The sequence below is a fragment of the Homarus americanus genome, unplaced genomic scaffold (assembly GCF_018991925.1).
Source record: "Homarus americanus isolate GMGI-L3 unplaced genomic scaffold, GMGI_Hamer_2.0 scaffold26351, whole genome shotgun sequence".
Taxonomy (NCBI): domain Eukaryota; kingdom Metazoa; phylum Arthropoda; class Malacostraca; order Decapoda; family Nephropidae; genus Homarus; species Homarus americanus.
The window spans coordinates 3,134,991-3,152,894 of record NW_024724368.1 but is presented as its reverse complement, the minus strand read 5'-3'; the positions used below and the strand labels follow the sequence as shown (position 1 = coordinate 3,152,894).

General features: G+C 37.7%; 2 protein-coding genes across 11 annotated transcripts in view; one reads left to right on the top strand and one right to left on the bottom strand.

Moving 5' to 3' along the window:
* Positions 1–622: 622 nt before the first annotated feature.
* LOC121864158 (enoyl-CoA hydratase domain-containing protein 3, mitochondrial-like) lies at positions 623–7,162 on the bottom strand. Its single transcript, XM_042363135.1, has 7 exons — positions 7,056–7,162; positions 5,224–5,342; positions 4,450–4,579; positions 3,966–4,156; positions 2,781–2,941; positions 2,230–2,344; positions 623–1,353 (listed from the first exon to the last, which is right to left on the bottom strand). Exons 1-7 carry the CDS (start codon positions 7,089–7,091, stop codon positions 1,245–1,247), a joined length of 861 nt encoding a protein of 286 aa, XP_042219069.1. The 5' UTR covers positions 7,092–7,162; the 3' UTR covers positions 623–1,244.
* Positions 7,163–8,549: 1,387 nt separating this feature from the next.
* Positions 8,550–17,904, top strand: part of LOC121864155 (hornerin-like) — a 76,583-nt gene continuing 67,228 nt past the window's right edge. For 9 of the 10 annotated variants that reach the window (XM_042363129.1, XM_042363127.1, XM_042363126.1 and 6 more), the window contains exons 1-2: positions 8,550–8,620; positions 9,814–10,069. The gene's annotated coding sequence lies outside the window, so the exon portion shown is untranslated. Of the gene's footprint in view, positions 8,621–9,813; positions 10,070–16,603; positions 17,030–17,904 lie in introns of those variants that run through there. The other variant, XM_042363124.1, reaches the window with a different exon arrangement.

The following is a 17,904-nucleotide window of genomic DNA, read 5'->3' as shown; positions in this document are numbered from 1 at the left end:
AAAATTCTTATTTTAACTATAATTATATAAGTATTTACATATTTACAATGTTTCTTTTTCTGTTCTGAAGTTTATGATGGTATAATATTGCTCAAAGCAGGACATCAGGCACAGTGGAACAATCACACTTGCTGCAGTAACACCTATACAGTGCCGTTTTTGTGCACCTTTTCACATAACACTGTTTTTCCATACGTGACAAGTTGTCTGGGCATATTTCTGAGCCTGTGTTGAAGGCAGCAAACTAGGGAATTGGTGAGGAGGAAGCGGATGTGTGTGTGTGGGTGTAGTGGTGGTAGGGTCAGTAAACAATGTCCTGTACTTTCCCTCATGACCGCCTCACTTCACTCTCCGTCTCCCTTTCTCACCTTGCCTAACAACATCATTTGACTTTGAAGAGGGTTTTGGAGGGACAGATATTGTTGAAACTGGCTGATGGGTCTTGAGAGGTTGCCATTTGTCTTTTTAAATACTGTATATTAATCCTTCTGGGCCATTTCAGATACCACAGGAATTTTAGAAGTCAAACTCGTAGATTTAAGTAATAGACTGCTCAAAGAAGGCCACTTGCTTACGTAGATCTACCAATTTGACCAGTAATGGGTTAAATACGTAGGCTAAATGTATATTATTTTTTATTATTGTGCTATACAGTAGTAAATATAGTACAGTACAGTACACAAAGTAATCCATACACAGGGTTTACAATACAAATTTTTAACATGGATCAACAATTACAATCAGTAATCAAGAAAATGTTTGTCCTATTTATATATTAATACAAGTATACTTTAATACTATTGTTAGACATTTTGTATTATTACTGTACAGTATACTATTATTATTTACTATTTACTGGTACTCATTAAAATGTGAATATAAGGAAATTTTCATGACCATCTTCCATGTAACTGTGTATGGGAATCATCTATACAAATACATATTGTACTGTACTTGCATGTCTATTAGATATTAAGTATTCTCAATTAAAGTCTTAACTTCACCAGAAATTAATAAAATAACCATTTATCATAATCTCATAAAAATATGTTCACTACAATTGGCACTGATTTTCACTGCATATTAATTACATTTTTAGTCTTTTAAGCTTCTGCAGTATTACATGTACAGTACAGTATTGGAAAAATTCTTCATGTAAAAAAATATCTGTTGATTCATTACTTAATAATATTAGGAGATTTGTTAGTTAGTAGTCTTAGATAAAATGTCCTCGTCCAATGTCTTCATTCATCTGAGTGTGACCAATTAGGTTTGCGTTTTTCAATGAAGCTGCTTATTCCTTCTTGCCCGTCCACCATGTTGATGTTGTTGACCATCACACAACTTCCTTGACTGAAAAAAGAGAACAGAATTGTTTATGTGTGGTAATGTTTAGGTCTCCCAAACTTAGTCAGGAAGGGAGGGAGGCTGCCACTGCCTTCAACCAGCCTCACAAACTTACACAATAAGACTGATTGTTAATTAAGTAATGACTAATGCCAAGACAGTAGGAAGCCATACAGTGTACAAATGAAGGATAAAAATAAGTAATTTGATTTAAGGTGGTTAGAGAAGGAAGAGGGCGTGGCGGTGGTAGATGATAAATAATTGTCGTTTGAGGAACATTTATTTACGTAACGAAGCAAGCAATATGAACCTCTTAATAGATGTGATCCAGTGAACCTTCCAGCCGTACTGAGCTAAATATCTTCTGTGGTCACTGTAGAAGCCTGCAGCAATTCAAAGCTGGATACCATGTTTAATAAAACAATATACAGTCAGGGAAAGGTGTTTCTATACCCCTGTGATATCCCCAGTCAAGATGTGGCAGTGTCACAGTAGTAGAGATGAGAAGGGATTCCACTATTGTCTCATGGGTTGCACCTCGAGTCATCCTTTGCAGTTGTATATGGATATGAATTTATGCATCTTATGTATCTTTACTGGGGATATCACAGGGGGTATAGAAATGCCTTTCCTTGACTGTACAATACAGTACTGTACATAAAACATGGATCCTCAAAACCTCGGCCGGTAAACCTGTGGTTGATGAGGGATTGCTTTCCTAAATTACTATGGATATTATATGAAACTGTAGTACTGTACAAGTTGAGCAAATCCATATTATCTTGTTGGAAATGGATGGGTTAAACTTTACAAAATATATACCTGTACAGTACTGTATAATGAAACTATCAAAAATACTGTACTCATGAAATTAAATCTCACCTGTATGCCTCCTCAATTCCCATCTCCATTTGTCTGTACATGAATTGCTTCCCAAGTGCAATTACTGCTCTACTTTTATGACTGATTGCATCCACTGTTCTCTGAGTTTCAGCTTCTGTGAAAATAATGAATACTGTAAAGACAACATACACTCATGTGATAAACTGGATGCAGTATGCCTGGATTTCTGTACAATCAATTTAAAGACTGAAATATGAAATCCTTTTACAACAGAGGTAAGAGACTATACACAGCAAAATAAAGGAGTATATCTGTACAATAAAGAAACATAGGAGTATTTAGGGAACATTACTGCAAAATAAAGAAAGTGAAGTACTGTATCAGATCACAAAATAACAAGTGTATATACAGTATACTGTATCTGTATTGTAATATTTGACACGAGAATGTTATCATACAGTTATAACTACACTAAGAAATAAGGAATTAGAAACCCATAAAAAATCCATCCCCATCCACCTTCTCTCTATATACCCCTGTATGTTGCCCATAGGAATAAATACAACATAATTATTTTTTACATTAAATACCTAATTCATCCTCAGGAACTACTTTTGACACCAATCCAGCTCGTAGAGCTTCTTCTGCTGTGATAGGCAAACCTGTGAGTAGCATGTGGGCCGACACTTTCCGTGGAACACATCTCACAAGGGGAATCCCAGGAGTGGAACAAAATATACCGACACTTCCACTGTTAAAAAGAAGTGGAAATTTTATTAAGTTAAAAATCTTAACTGCTTCACAAGTTTATTTTTAAAAATATTACCAATAATGCTTACCGTATATGTAATTCTAACTTAATACAGTATCAAAAACTTAGGTAATCCCGTTTACATCCGGGAAATTGTATTATGTACAGTATTCTTATTGCCACATCTATGTTACCACTAAATAACCTGTATGCCCCACAGAGGACATTTTCTGTACTGTACATGAAAGGCAGATTTAACCAATGGGAGGCTCAAGTCCCAATGTGGATTTAGGTTCCCGGAGTCAAAAGGACAGACTCTGTTTTATTGAATGTGTCACTTTAAAACCTTTTTCTGCCAATAAGGGAAGTTATACTCCTTCAGTTACCTGCTAGATTTCAGACTTACAGCACACACAACCTGCCTGCTCAGCCTCAATAAGATCTGATGATTTTCATTTCAAGAGAAAATTGTTGAGAATTCAGTACATAAACTGTAGTATTACTGGTAATGTTTGGTCTAAAACCTTGCCACACAGCTACAGAGAGTTTAAATGAATTAAAGTGAGTGGTGGTCAATGGCCATGTCTGTCTCGCCAAATTTGACAAAACATGAGTTCATTACTTGTGCTCTAGTGAAGTGCTGATGATACTCATTAAGCAGGGCTGATTTAGTCCTCCCTGCAGGTATGGCTGAAGTGTTCTATGCTCACTTCTCTTATTTTCCCTAAACCGATTGGAAATTTTTAAGGCAATTTAGACTTCTTCTCTTCCTCCAAATTGATTTGGGATGTGGGTAAATTAAGATCACTTGAGTTAGTAGAGATTAGCAAAGTTTCACTAAATACATGTATAGACCTAATGGAGTAAACACTACAATAGACAGTTTCTTTTGGTAAGAAAATTATAAGGGGTGAAGATACCAGCCTCAAGCCCTGAGGCAAATTTGTACACATTTAACTTATTCTAGCTGTAACAACTGTGACAATATATTTCAGAAATGAAACATCTTTGCATAATGGCTTACCCAGGAGTCGAAAATGAAGAATTTTGAGTTGCAATAACAATATCACAGGAAGCAACTAGTTGGCAGCCAGCAGCAGCAGCAATGCCATTGACCTTGGCAACAACAGGGACTGGTATACTTTGAAGGGTGAGCATAAATTTTGTGCAAGTGTTGAAAACTTGCTGGTGGTAGTTACGTCCTTCCTTATGTGTCTTGTGAAGTGAGAAAGTAGAGCATAGTATTACAGTAAATTGAAAATGTGATTTAAAGATAGAGTTCACTGGAAAATTCACTTCACTCAATTTTATCCCTCATAAACTTTGTAAAAATTAAATCTACTGGGGAATTAAAAGTAAGGAAATTCTAATCAAATGTACACTGTATACTGTACTGTACATTATACTTTAGTGAGGTGGGAATATGAATAAGGAATATTTAAAAAAATACATACACAGTACAGTATTGTATATTAAGTGACTTGAGGCAAAGTTTTACTTCAACTAACCAATTCTTTGAGGTTATGACCTGCTGAAAATACTTTTCCTTGTGCTCCAAGTACAATACATCGTAGAGAAGGATCTTCTTGAGTTATGGCAGACTGCAGATCCTCCAACATTTGTAGAGAAAGTGAATTTCTGTGAAATAATGAATATATCAGTTATGATAATACTGTAATTCATTTAATAGTTGTTATTATAAACTGTTTATAAATGATGGACTTCATGTATTAAACTGCATGTTTGACACCCCCCACCCCCAACTATTTACATTAAATCTTGAATGGAAATATTCATTCATTTAATGTATTTCAGGAAGAAATATACAATGGTAAGCTGGGCTCCCCTGTACTGTATCTTGTTGAATTATATGTTTGGTTGATTTTGAGTACAGTACAGCATACAGTACTATGAAATTTAATAATGCTCTCAGGATTCGAACTGAAAAACACACACACACATTCTCTCCTCTTTTTCTACCCCTTTAATGGTTAAAGATTGAAAGAGGTTAAAGTTTAACTCCCTTCTTCATGACACAGTACAGTACTGCATCACTTAACTACTCTGGTAAAATATCCTATTTCTTCTTACTTTTATACTAACACAATAACAATGATGTTTTCCATAACTACAGTATTGTGTAGCAACCAATGATACCATTAAAAATATTTTTTAAATGAAGAAAAGTAAGAACAAAATGTCAATGAAAACTTAATATCTGTCGGTAGACTAAACAGTACTTGTGTCTAACAGAGCTTAAGCTGGATTATCTTCACCATTACCTTGTTTTGGGGTCGGCCAGAGTTATGTGACGCACTCCATTTTCTTGCGAGACCAAGAGACGAGACTGTACCATAGGTGTTTGTGAAAAACTCCTGTGGCCCCATTTGAATCCTTTGAGCTGCAATAAAACAGGCTATAAAAAATTGGCCTGTAATTGCAAACCTGTGAGCAAGTGAATTATTTTCAATATTATGAAATCCATTATAGGGAACCATATCATGGATCATATGACAGATAACTCCCTCCTCAGTGACAAACAACATAGCTTTATCAATGTCAGATCTACTGGGCTCTAACTATTGAAAGTGCTAGACTCGTGTATGCATATACCAGACTTTTATGGATTTCAAGAGAATATTTTATATAGTTTTGCACCAGTATCATTTGTTTTGTTTTTAATGGGTTATTAGCCCACCCGGGCACAAGTCACCGACCCACATCGGGGGCGAAAAAAAGAACCATAAAAAATACAGAAATGAAAAAAATAAAACAGATCAAGAGTGTGAAATGATACATTTGTTGTGTTGTCAAAGTAATAGATAGAATTGAGATCCTGCAATTGTGGGTAAATGAGGCAGAAAGTCAGTCAGATCAGCAACCTGGTACTTGGTCACAATTGTTGTGATGCCAAATGGCAGCAGGGTCTGCTTGGTAAACTCAACATTTACAGAACTGCCGAAATGACACAACAGTGGATCACAACCTTCTTACTTCACAGAAGACAGGCACTTGATGTAACTGGCTTTTGGTTCAGTTGGGCTGTAGTGTACAGTAGGGTGGCATCCAAAATGTGTTAGGCCCAATCATATCTGTCAACTACATCATTAATTTACATGCTTGTGCATCCTTTGGTGTGTACAGTACCTCTTTACCGATGATCTGATGTTACCAAGATGTTCTGACATGTTCAGTCTAACCAGGACCATATTTTGCTTCAAATATACGAAGACATCCACCAAAAATAGTCAGATGCATATTTACCTTATTTTCATCCATACATATATAAGGTGGTGCCTATTGACAAATAGGGGAAAAGAAAAGAAAGTAATAGATAAAGAAAGAGTAATCTTGTATTAAATGGGTGTAAAATCATGTACCGTACTCTGTTTTAACTTGGCACGCCAGAACTACGAGACACTGCTACACTATATAACCAAATTAACCTAACCTAATGTAATGTAACCCAACCCAACCTAACCTAACCAAACTAACATAATATAAAATACTAGTTTTCTTGGTAATCTTATATTTAACAGACATAAATCACCTAATTGCTATATTCGTTTGAGCATGGATTAGTTGGTTCATTAAAACGTTTTAATTTTGCTGATTAAAATGTGCCCTTGTTCCAGTGTATTACCACAAATCTCAACTTCTGATCATTTTTCCCTTTAAATATTGATGACTGCAACATTCCTTCAATATAGGTAGGTGAAATTCTGAAAGTTAGAATGGCATCAACACCAGACAATTTTATTCAGCACAGAGGGGATCCAATACACATGTTTAAACACAATTCTGAACAACTTTATTAACAAGATACATGCATATTTATTTAGCTAGCGGCATTCTTCCAAATTTTTATCAAGACCCCGCCAAAAAACTAATACCAAGGCGTCATACTAGATATAACACGTGTATATATCAATAATAAAATACAAGTATCTCGTCACCCTGATAATTATTTCAACTAGTTATGTGTTTGAGAATTATGGTAATTTAAAACAGTTTCTCTTAAGCTGGAAGACCCGACATGATATATCCTTGGTATACTGTATCTGTTATTAATCATTTATAATAATTAATCGATGTATAATGGATAAATTCTTACCAAAACTGTTCTTGTTAATGCACGCGAACACAACATCTCGAACACCTTTAGTCAGCTGATCAGTGTTTATCTTCTCCGCCGAGCACAGGAAACAACCAATCAAAATACAGAGAAGTTATAAAACGTCATAGTCTTCTCGACCAATCAACACAGTGCTACGCGGTTGCTATGGTTACAAATGGTGCAGGTGTGGGTGAGGTGTGGGCTGTTGTGTAGCGTGGGTTAGTCATGCAGGTAGAATAACTCTATCTTCCATGGTGAAAGGTTGTGTTCTCTTGCTCTGTCTCTCTGAAAATGGTTTATTTATGAACTAGAATATACAAGTTCTTATTAACTGCGGCTGACATTATACGTGAATAAGTTATTATGGACCATATAGAGAACAGGTGTGCTTCAACGTGGTTCATTATTACGCACAGCCACCTGGGCGTGAGTTCCCATGTCACTTGTTTCGTGTGGGGCTCTTCACGTCATCTCACCAACTACAAAGCTGTGGTATCGTTCATCTTTATGTGCCAGACAGTCTGTATAGCGATCTAAATTTTGACTAGGAATCTATGGTGTTGGACGCAGCCAGTCTACAATGTCAGTGTTTTGATTTGCTTTCAAAATAGTTTTGATAAATTTGCGTTCAGTAGATAACATAAAGCACTTTCAGGATATCATAATTCAATTGACCTGTGTTGCATTATAGTATTTACATTATACAGTACCAGTGTTAAAGTACAGTATAGTCACTTTGAAACTCGTTCAAGATCAGTTGAACTATTCTAACGTTGACAATTACGGTACTTGATCATTCTGTCTTCTGATTTCATTGACCTTATAACAAAACCATGAACCGGTCATAACTATCAATGAGCTGATCTAAGATTGCCAACCTGTTTTTGTATATATACTGTTACTGACGCAGCTATACAAGTTAAATATAATAAAGAAATAGAACAGAATGGGTAAGGAATCATAATCCATTACTAATTTGACGTCTGCATTCTTTAATGCTGTTAAAGTATAGCAAGTGGGTACATACAGTATCTGTTAAGAAGATGCCAGTCTCCACTAAGAGGCCACTACAGACCCACTTAGAGCTAATAGTCCTTAAAATCACAAGGTGGAAACGAGCGCTAGCTGGATAATAATGTGGCAAGTTGACAACCTCCGATTAGCACTACACTACAGTACAGATTTGTCTACTCAGTACACGCCAGTGGAAAGGTCGTGTTACAACACTCAGGAATAGCGATGATTCTATTTTTACAATTAAAAGAAATTTATGAATCGTATAATATGTTCTGCATTATATCCCCATGGAGAGTAAATTCAATTAATATGCTCAGATAATTAACAAACGAAACAACCACTGCATGAAATTCTTGTGAGATAAGACCGCAGGGCAGCAGGAGGGTCGGGCTGGGTCGCTGACTACCCACGCAAGCTAATGAATTTTCTCTAAATTGTTTGGAAGTGGCCTTGGCGGCTGTGAGGTCTGTAGCAGCTTCAACTCGCCTGGTATACGCCGGGCCGCCTCCACTAGTCTGCTCCCAACCACGGAAACGAACGCACGTGTAATATTCGCCCTCCTTTCTCTTTCGTTTAACGGCAGGGTAGTGCGGGGTTCTAGTGCAAGTGGAGCTGGCGGACGCTCGCCCCACAAGGGTCACAGCTCCAGATTGAAGAAGCCGCAGGTCCAGAAAAGTGTGAAGACAAACTTTTTCGGAGTGAGAGTTGTGAACTCTTGGAACAATCTGCCAGAAAGTGTTGTGACGGCACCGAGTGTGAGCTCTTTCAAGACCAGACTTGACCAACACTGGAGCAGGTTCCGGTACATTCAGGAGCCGGTGCATGCCTAGTACTTGCTAACAGTGCGTAACAAGAGACGTGACCGATCGCCCGAGCGGCTAACGAGCCGATCAGTGGCGAAGAGGGTAAAAAGTAGAGAGTCAGTTTTAGGTGGTAACCGCAACTACTATCATTGAAAAGTGAAGTGCAACATTAAAGTTTTTGAAACTTGCACAGGACCATGACTTTCTTTGCGAATCTATAATGTTGATGTTTATATTTCATTTGACGATTTGTTTTAAAGAGTTTATCCTTATTATGAATGATGGTTTCATAAAAAAACCTTGCAATGATAAAAATTAACAAAACGGAAGTAATCGTAATTTGTGACCTATGCGTTTTAGTGAACATTCTTCTCGTTTGTAAGTATGGAAGTGGTCCTACGACTAGGTTTGATTGTCTAGCAGGGTGTAAACGGTAGGTAAGTCTTTATGTCAGATGCTCAATTGACCTAATTGGGGGATCTTTGAACAGGTTACAGAATTGGTTTTGCCAATTTTCGACCTTTATTTGTGGTGGTCGTTAGATAAATGATATCGGGGCTTCCTATTAAACATTTATATATATCTTATTTGCGTTCCTATATTGAAATTAAATGATCACGAATACCAGCAATGAAATAACAAACGTACAGTAATATACAGTAGATGGAGGACTAATTTCCTATTTGTACGGGACTACCAGAACGCACAGCTGTCAATGAGAGATAGTATTGAACTGGACAGTGAGGCGTGAAGTGTAGAACCATCATTGTGAAAACCTGAAAATAAATGTGTTACCCTGGTATTTTTGGTATTTTAAACTGAAATGACAAAACAGTGACAAAGTTTTTTTTACATTGGTATTAAACAGTGTATCATCTTTGAAAGAGCAAGGGAGTAAAAGGAATAATGAAGGATTATTTTTTCTGTTTGTAAAGGTTAAAACAAGAAAGGCATTCACCGGATGTTTGATTCCCCTTGAACAAAGTGAATTGGTGTGATGCTTGGTAATTGACACAATACAGCCGGAATGACTCGTGATCAGTGGTGCAGGATGAGAGGGGTGTTTTAGGATAATATATAAGAAACTCTGAAGTGTGTCCACCCCGAGCTATTCGTAAACTCCTCTCTGCTCTCCCCAGCTGGACGCCAGAACTGCTCAGCCGAGTTTGCACTACTCACGTGACACCCTCAGTAAGTATATTCAATTTCTATATATAAAAATTGTCGGTAGCATTGAAATCAAGACAGGGCTCAACATTTTTTGCTGATTGTGGCTTGATAATATAGTCATGTATGCACGTGGTCTTCATTACACTTGACGTTGTTCATTATATTCTTCATAATTCGAGGACTACATTTCTTGGGTAAAATTTCACTTGTTGCCATCCAAGCGATTTTGAGATTTTATGGATGCAGTCAATAGGTTAAACAATTCTAAGACACCTTTCTTTTATGACGTTTCTCTCGCAAACGACTTAGCCTAGGGGGGGCAGCAGCAGCACCATATTATAGGATAAGTTGATCTAGGAGGCTACTGCTGCAGAACAATTAAAAACAGTTACTAGAACCACCGTGAAGATGATGGGCTGGCGGTCTGTCATTACTGACGGAAGTGTCATTAACATAATAATTGTAGTAATTATTACAGTTCCTTACTGCGCTGTAGCAGATGCTGGGCCGCTAGTTCCACTATCCTTTGCTGGCCCATGGCAATAACATGTTCATTGCTTGTGAATATTTTTTTCGGTTTGACCTTTAATCCCACCTGTACCTGTTCCAGGGTCCCACAAGTAACATTTTGACGTATATTGAGTAAGTGTAGAGAAACAATGTTAAGTGTTTTAAGTATGCTGATGTCGGGTCCTTCATTGTAAACAAGTCTAGAATGGATACGAATCGGTGTCATTTATATTGGTTTCGAGAGTGTACCGTGTAGTGGGTATCTCGCCACTCATATTCCGTGAGTGTTCATGAAAATCATTCTCTACGATCACTGTTCCTGGGAGGTGAGTACTCTAATCAACCTCTGTTACATAATGTGTGTTATTGTATTTTTTTTTCAAAACCTACAAATAGAAAACGCGCTTTGGAATTTTCACGTATACAAGTTTTCAGTTTGTCTCCAGACCGTTTTATATGAATGTGAATGGTTTTTTTACTGAGAAACATAAGAGTAATGCCAGTTTTTAATTATGTGTGGTAATACAAACACTGTTATGCAATTAAGAAATCCGGAAGGGGACGGCGACCCATAATGTGTAGCGAAGCATGACGCACTATACTGTATGTAATGGGAACTCCATGTGCCGATGGTCACATCTCATTTACCTGCGGTAACTCATCAGCTGACAGCCGCTGTACTTCAGAGGATAATCCTGTAGCTAATTGGGCTTAATATGTAAACACACACAATATATAGTGCTTATAAAAAAATGAAATAAAGTAGGAGTGCGGTACTTCGTTACTTTATTTCAGTAGATTCTGCAGGGGGCCGAGTGGAGTATAACACTCGTTTCTTGTGTCGTCGGTGTACGCCTTGGGCACTATTGTGTATAAGTAGGGAAACAGTGCCACACCTTCAAGAAGATATAACATTACTGTATAAGAAAAGTTGTAACTCAGAATGACTAGGATTATTCCAGTATTAAATCGTCTTAATTATCCAAGTAGACCGAGGCCTTACGACTGACAGCTCTTCAGACAAGACACGATATAGGATGGAGCTCAGACTCAAGATGTCAAGCACCGCAAACACGAGATAGTCTCAAACATCACCAAGTTGCCGTGCAGAAGAAATATATACTTGGAACAGTACTAGGCTGCATAATAACCCGAGACAAGACTATCAGGAGCAATTGAGTGATCCTAACATAGGCTGTCGGCCACCTCTAGTCGTGGTGGCTATTAGGCAAATATGCTGATTGGTGTTACAGTTTACTGCTGTGATGTTCTCAAGAAGGGTGGAGTAGTCGGTATATTTTATCATATAATAGACATTTAAATCCAGAAATTATATCTAAGTAATTATTGAATGGTTAAGTTCTCTTTCTTCTCAAAATATCAGCACTTCTTCCTTCTGGTGACATATTGACTGAAAAACAAACAATTTTTTTAATATACGTGAGAATGAAACGGTCGCATAATTAATCTTAAACTAAAGAAAATATCATTAATATACTGTATATACTCATACCTCTTGACAACATTGTATCATTACCCCAACAAAACAAAGTGAAGGTAGACGGTTGATTAGAATTTGTCTCTCATCGGAGGGGTTGGTGACCTTGCAATATGTTCTAGAAAGTGAAGGGTCGTGACCTCTCTCCCTCTTCCCTTGGCACATAAGCCGCTTCCCACTTACAACCATAAAACTTTAGTTGCTTTTTGTTTTGTATTCATAATCATTTGTCAGAGATGTATAAATTATAGGATCTGTTTATTATTTAGGTCGGTTTGTTATTGTAAATTATTGCACTATTGAACACCTACTTCCGGTCAACGTTTGATATGATACAAACACCAACGACTGCTCTTGTGATTAGAACTGTTGTTATATTGTTTATACAGTGAAACCTTTAAGTATTTCACTGTCTTAACTTGCTACTTTAGTGGTTATATCGTGTATTTCTCAAGTATACCCGTGTCAGAACTTGTAACGGTGTTTGTACAAGAAGCGTAATATTTATCCTAGTCATAACATGTTCCGTCGGTTGTGTATATCGGTCTTATGAATGTTTTTTAGTCTTCTTAAGGCTTTTTATAGGTAACTGACTGATTCAATAAACACCCTGTATAGAATATATTAAAGCTTTGACAGGGCTACGATTTGTATACAGAAAACGTAAACTGTAGGCACCTCTCCCCCCTCCCCACACACACACGCGCATCAAATCTCACTTTTATTATACTTTTCCCGAATATGATTTAAATAACGATAATTACCCTTAAAACATGCCTTCAATTTAAGTAAGGAGAGCTTCATAATTACTGTAATCACCAGTAATTTTTCGTAATGGTTGTCATCAATTTGAGTCACGTTCATCATCAGTAATGAGTAATTGTTTTATAATCATCTTCGATCACGTGTCATTAGCGTTCAGATGTCCTCAATTCTCGACGCTGCAAGTTGCCACATGTTCGTTCGTCTCGACTCACACGATGGGCGACTTTTACACACACACAGTCACCACTGCACATCTACCATGCTACCATCACATCTATCACCATATTCAACCACTACCATCACATCTATCACCATATTCAACCACTACCATCACATCTATCAACATATTCAACCACTACCATCACATTCAACCACTACCATCACATCTACCATCACATTCAACCACTACCATCACATCCACCACGAACACTAAATACCATTCTTTGCATTATTAGCCATAGGATTATTCAGCTCTACATAAAAAATGTATTTCCCAGCGTTTATTAGCATCTTGGAAGTCTCGTGTGTAAGATTTTTGTATATGTATGAAATTCTTGAAGGTTTGTTTACGGTAGTGGCTTTGGTGGTCGAGGGTGTGGGATGACCTTGACAGAGTAGCCCTTTGGCGTCAATCCATCGCCCTGCTGCAGCTGTTGGTTCTCGATGTTGGCCTCGTCAAGGTTCTTGTTGATAGTCTGTCTTTGCGACTTGACCTTACTTATTACATGGTAATTATACGTTTCTGGTTCTGTAAGATGTTAAATTTTATCTTCCTGGTCATGCAAGATGTTAAATTTATCTTCCTGGTCCTGTATGATGCTAAATTTATCTTCCTCGTTAACTGAAAATTCATAAAATAACGTTAACAATGACGTAGTTAGGTCAAATGTATTGCAGCGAAAGATCAGCGAACTCTCTCAAAGCCTAATGTCAGCAAAGTGACGCGTGAATATCGATGTTACCAGCGAAGTCATGGACGTATATTTACGCTGTCGGGGGATAACATCCTAGTGCGCTTGGCTTAACTCTTATGTTATTGTGTAAATTGTGTCCTTTTTACCCAGCATCTTCATTAACGAAGAAATAAACGTTAACACTATTATCTGGGTTTGTTTCAGGGGTTTAAGGATCATTAGTTTCATTTTGTCAAGGGAAAGAGTCAGAATGGCCACATTTTCCCGAAGAACATTTTTTAAAGTTAAAACATGGATTGACAGTTTTCTGAGAGGTGATTTGGTTTTGGTATGATCTTGACTCCAGAGTTTTAGATGATAAGTTTAAGTGCATTTGTTGCACGTTACTGGGGGTAGTTACTTGGGCCCTTGTCTGTCTAGCGGAGTATCTGGATATTATTACTGTATATCGCCCGATGAACTCTCTGCAAGATGCTTTATTAAATAAACTTTAGCAAGTGATGTCGAAAGTTTGTGAAAAGTTAGAACAATATTTATTACCATTGCCTTTGTTACTCCGTCATAATTTACAGTATCATGACCGCATGAGTGAATATTTTGAAAACGTAAATGACTGTTGAAAAGTAGACCTGGCGGAGGATAATGATGAGCATATTAGATAAGATGACAACCTTGGGGAGGGGACAGCGGCTCAGAAAGGACCTTTGGCTGGCATACGTGGGAGGACCGGCTCCCTCTCCGTTTTGGCTCGTACACAGCGGTGCCCACACAACTTAAAGGCTGGCCCAAGTAATCTTTAATATACATAAACTTATAAGATCTATATTTAGAATAATTGACATAATTTCTTGTCGATGAGCATCAAAAAAAGACAGACCGTGACTAGAAGAGACATGGCACTTCACGATAGGTTATTGATAGGCACTAGTGGCTGTGGACGGCAGTGACTGGACGCTCCCACGTAGACGTAGGGCCAGGTGGGAGGGGTGTGGGCAGTGTCGTCCAACACTGCCACACACACACACACTGCTGTGTGGGCTACAACTTATATAAATTCTAGACGAAGGCTTCAATGTGCCATGAATAATTAAATAAATTTTACATATTTTAATTTAATAAGTTTAAAATCATTCTAGTGACGTTAAACACTATTGAGATACTGTAGTATATTTTAGAAAGTTTCTTTTGACTACAGATTTTTATATTTTTTTCATCTGAAATATTTTGTCGTGTTCCCACTGAACCTCGCCTTCGGCCCCAACCAAGCAACACTTGCTGGCGTTCTGTCCTTAACGTGTAGTCTAATGGCCACTAGTGGTCATCAGTGTATCTGGACTCATAACTAAAATATTGTGTATGAAAGCAAACACAAGGCAGCTCTGAAAGTGTAATTTGATGGGGAAAAACAAAAGGTCTGGGAGTGGAGAGAATGAGGAATTTATAAATGTTAATAAAACAGTGATTCAGTGATACAGCTGTGTTATGTGGCAGCAAAGTGGAAGCTGTGATTGGTGAAAGGCTTGTGGTGTCAGCTGTAGTATATAACTACAAAAGGTTAACGTGACCCCAAAAAACATTCTAAAAAAGTTCACGTTTAGATGGTGGTTGTGGAGGAGGAAGCAGAAAGTGAAGTGAAAGGTGAAGGATGGAGGAAGTGAATTACGTGAGCGAAAGAGAAATGTAGAGGGGAGTGTGACCCATCTTCTGTTGGATCATAAAAAAAAACATTTCAATTATAAGTACGTTATTTTCATAGCCATTAAATCTCTTCGAAGTCAAAACATATTAAGAAGTGGGTATAAAAGTTTCTTTTAAAGTTTGGCTAATGATATACGCAATTTCCTTAAATAAATCCCCTAGTCTTATTTGAAGAGTGGAGGAAGTCTGATCATCTGGAGTGGATTAACAATTTAAACTTAAAACACCACTCAAATAGTGGGAAACAGTGATCAAGAAATGGTGATTCTGAATACCTTTACAGCATATGCGAATAATATTAATTAGGCTACAGCAACTGCTATAGTATTCAAGATTCTTAAGTCCTCATTTATTTTACTTTTCATTAATTATTCGGAGACTAATATTGTTGTTTTGCCTTTTATAATATAACTAACTATATATTATGTGTACTAACGTTCTTTAGTGAGCTCTATCGTTTATAAAGATAAATATATAAAGTAAACATTTGGTATCTTCTTGTACAGCTGGGACTATTACACTAAGGTTACACAGCTGGGTGAAAGACAATACTGTAAGGCTACTCCGTCGGTCCACCGTCTCAGGAGAAGAGTTTAACACACACGTATCACTGTGTAGACACAACCTTAACACTAAAACAGTTGTACCAATATCTAAGTCATTATTATTATTAGATATGGCAATTAGGTGTTTACTTTGAGGAATTTCTGTAGATAGTGGTAATAGTTTTATGTCTGATAGATTTCGTTTAGTTTCCTTTTTGTGGATCAACTCTGGCGTGTCCATTTATCATCTGTCTGGTTGGTCTAAATAACGACACTGTTCTAACCGACAGATTTTAGTTATATAAGATTTATATAATTATTGTGTATTTTTCTTATTTAAGTTAGCTTTATTTCATACATCATGTTTTTTTTGCCACCTATTTCAAGAGCCTGTAAAAGTTGATAGTTTAGAATTCCCTGGGTTCCAGAATCAAGATTGCTGGGGCTAATATGAATATCAGTTAATATTCCAGTAGTTGGTTTAACTTTAAAAGGAGCATGAGAAGCCAGTGACCTTCAGATGCTCTAACGATTCGTGAAGGCGCATAGTATTGCGCAACCTGCTCTTCACTTAATCTGAAAGCCCGCCGCAGATCGGTTGTAAAACCATCCTCACTTAAGTCTAGACTCACTCTTGTCACCTCCTCGTCCGAGTAGGGTTAGAGGTTGATCTGCGGACTCCTCCACCTCCACGTATAGGAGAAGCTACGAGTGCTTATCGTTCGTTTTGCAGTGAGAAGTGTGTCGTAAGCTGAGCTACCCAGTTTTTCGTGTTGTGTTATTGATAGTGTGCGATTTTACACTCCAATACGTCGTTTTCCAAGTGTTTAGCTGTGCTAACTACGGTTCAGCTGGTGTGATGATGGTTCAGGTAACAACATTATCTGCACTTTCATAATCCCATTTCAGTGGGAGGTCTGGCATGAGGCTTGACAAGGAATTCTCTGACATGGGCCGAGACTAAACAACGCTACTGGACATGGGGTTGTGAACATGTACAGCTCACTGTAGTTACCACCTCGGGACGGATTTCTCCAGGACTCTAGGAGAGGTGGGTATTGCCGGCTGTCCTTGGTGCTTTATCAAGGAGGCTGCATCCCTCCCAAGCTGGCCTCCTTCAGAAAACATTAGAGGAGGATGTTTCGTTGGACCTCTGTTGCCCTGAAGAATGCTCAGCCAACTTTTGTGTTCCTATCCACAAGACTTAAGTTACTAGCTCTCACACTAGAGATATTTTCAAGTGAAGTTTCTTTCTTTCATGTTCATAGTGGCCCCAAGGGTGTTCTCCAAGCTTCCAGAGGTCCATCTAGAGTTTCCCGATATAAAGCGGTTTTGTTTGGTCTTTAGACGGCTTGATAATTCATTTTAGGCCTCGGGTGAACTGCAGAGTGTGTAGGCTAAGCAAACGATTAGGACTTTAGCCTATTTATTTTAGCGAATGGTTTGAAATATGAACTCTTACGTGATAATACTATAGCCTAATGTTTAATATGTATCATTTTATTATAGCGGGTTATGTTATTTATGATTATCACGTGTTATGTACTCGCCTGCCCTGCCTCGTGAGTGTGGGAGTGTTGTGGGCGGGGTGACTGTTGGTACCCCGAGTATTTTAAGTTAAAGGAGTTTGTGTCGTCCAGGCCGAAATCCGTTTGATAATACTTGAGATAAAAGGTATTAGCATGTGAGAATATTGGTGGACAAGTTATCGTCCACGATCGGATACAATGGTGGGTCAGTCCTTGCGACATATACCAGCGAGTCCTCACATTTATCATAAACATTACGGTTACATTTATGAATTAGACGTTTATAAAAAAAATTAGTCCTGATGCCAAGATTTTTTTAGCTACTAAAAGATATATGAATGGGATATCTAGTAAGTGTCGGTTTACTGGGAGGTGGGAGCACTTTATTAAGATACAT

What these genes read in the sequence shown, in the direction of transcription:
- LOC121864158 (XM_042363135.1), bottom strand. Translation starts at nt 7,091, where the DNA reads ATGTTGTGTTCGCGTGCATTAACAAGAACAGTTTTG. An exon ending in TCTTCATTTTCGACTCCTGG is followed by an intron (nt 2,942 to 3,965) that starts GTAAGCCATTAT and finishes TCTTTTTAACAG; the next exon opens with TGGAAGTGTCGGTATATTTT. An exon ending in AGTTCCTGAGGATGAATTAG is followed by an intron (nt 2,345 to 2,780) that starts GTATTTAATGTA and finishes TTATTTTCACAG; the next exon opens with AAGCTGAAACTCAGAGAACA.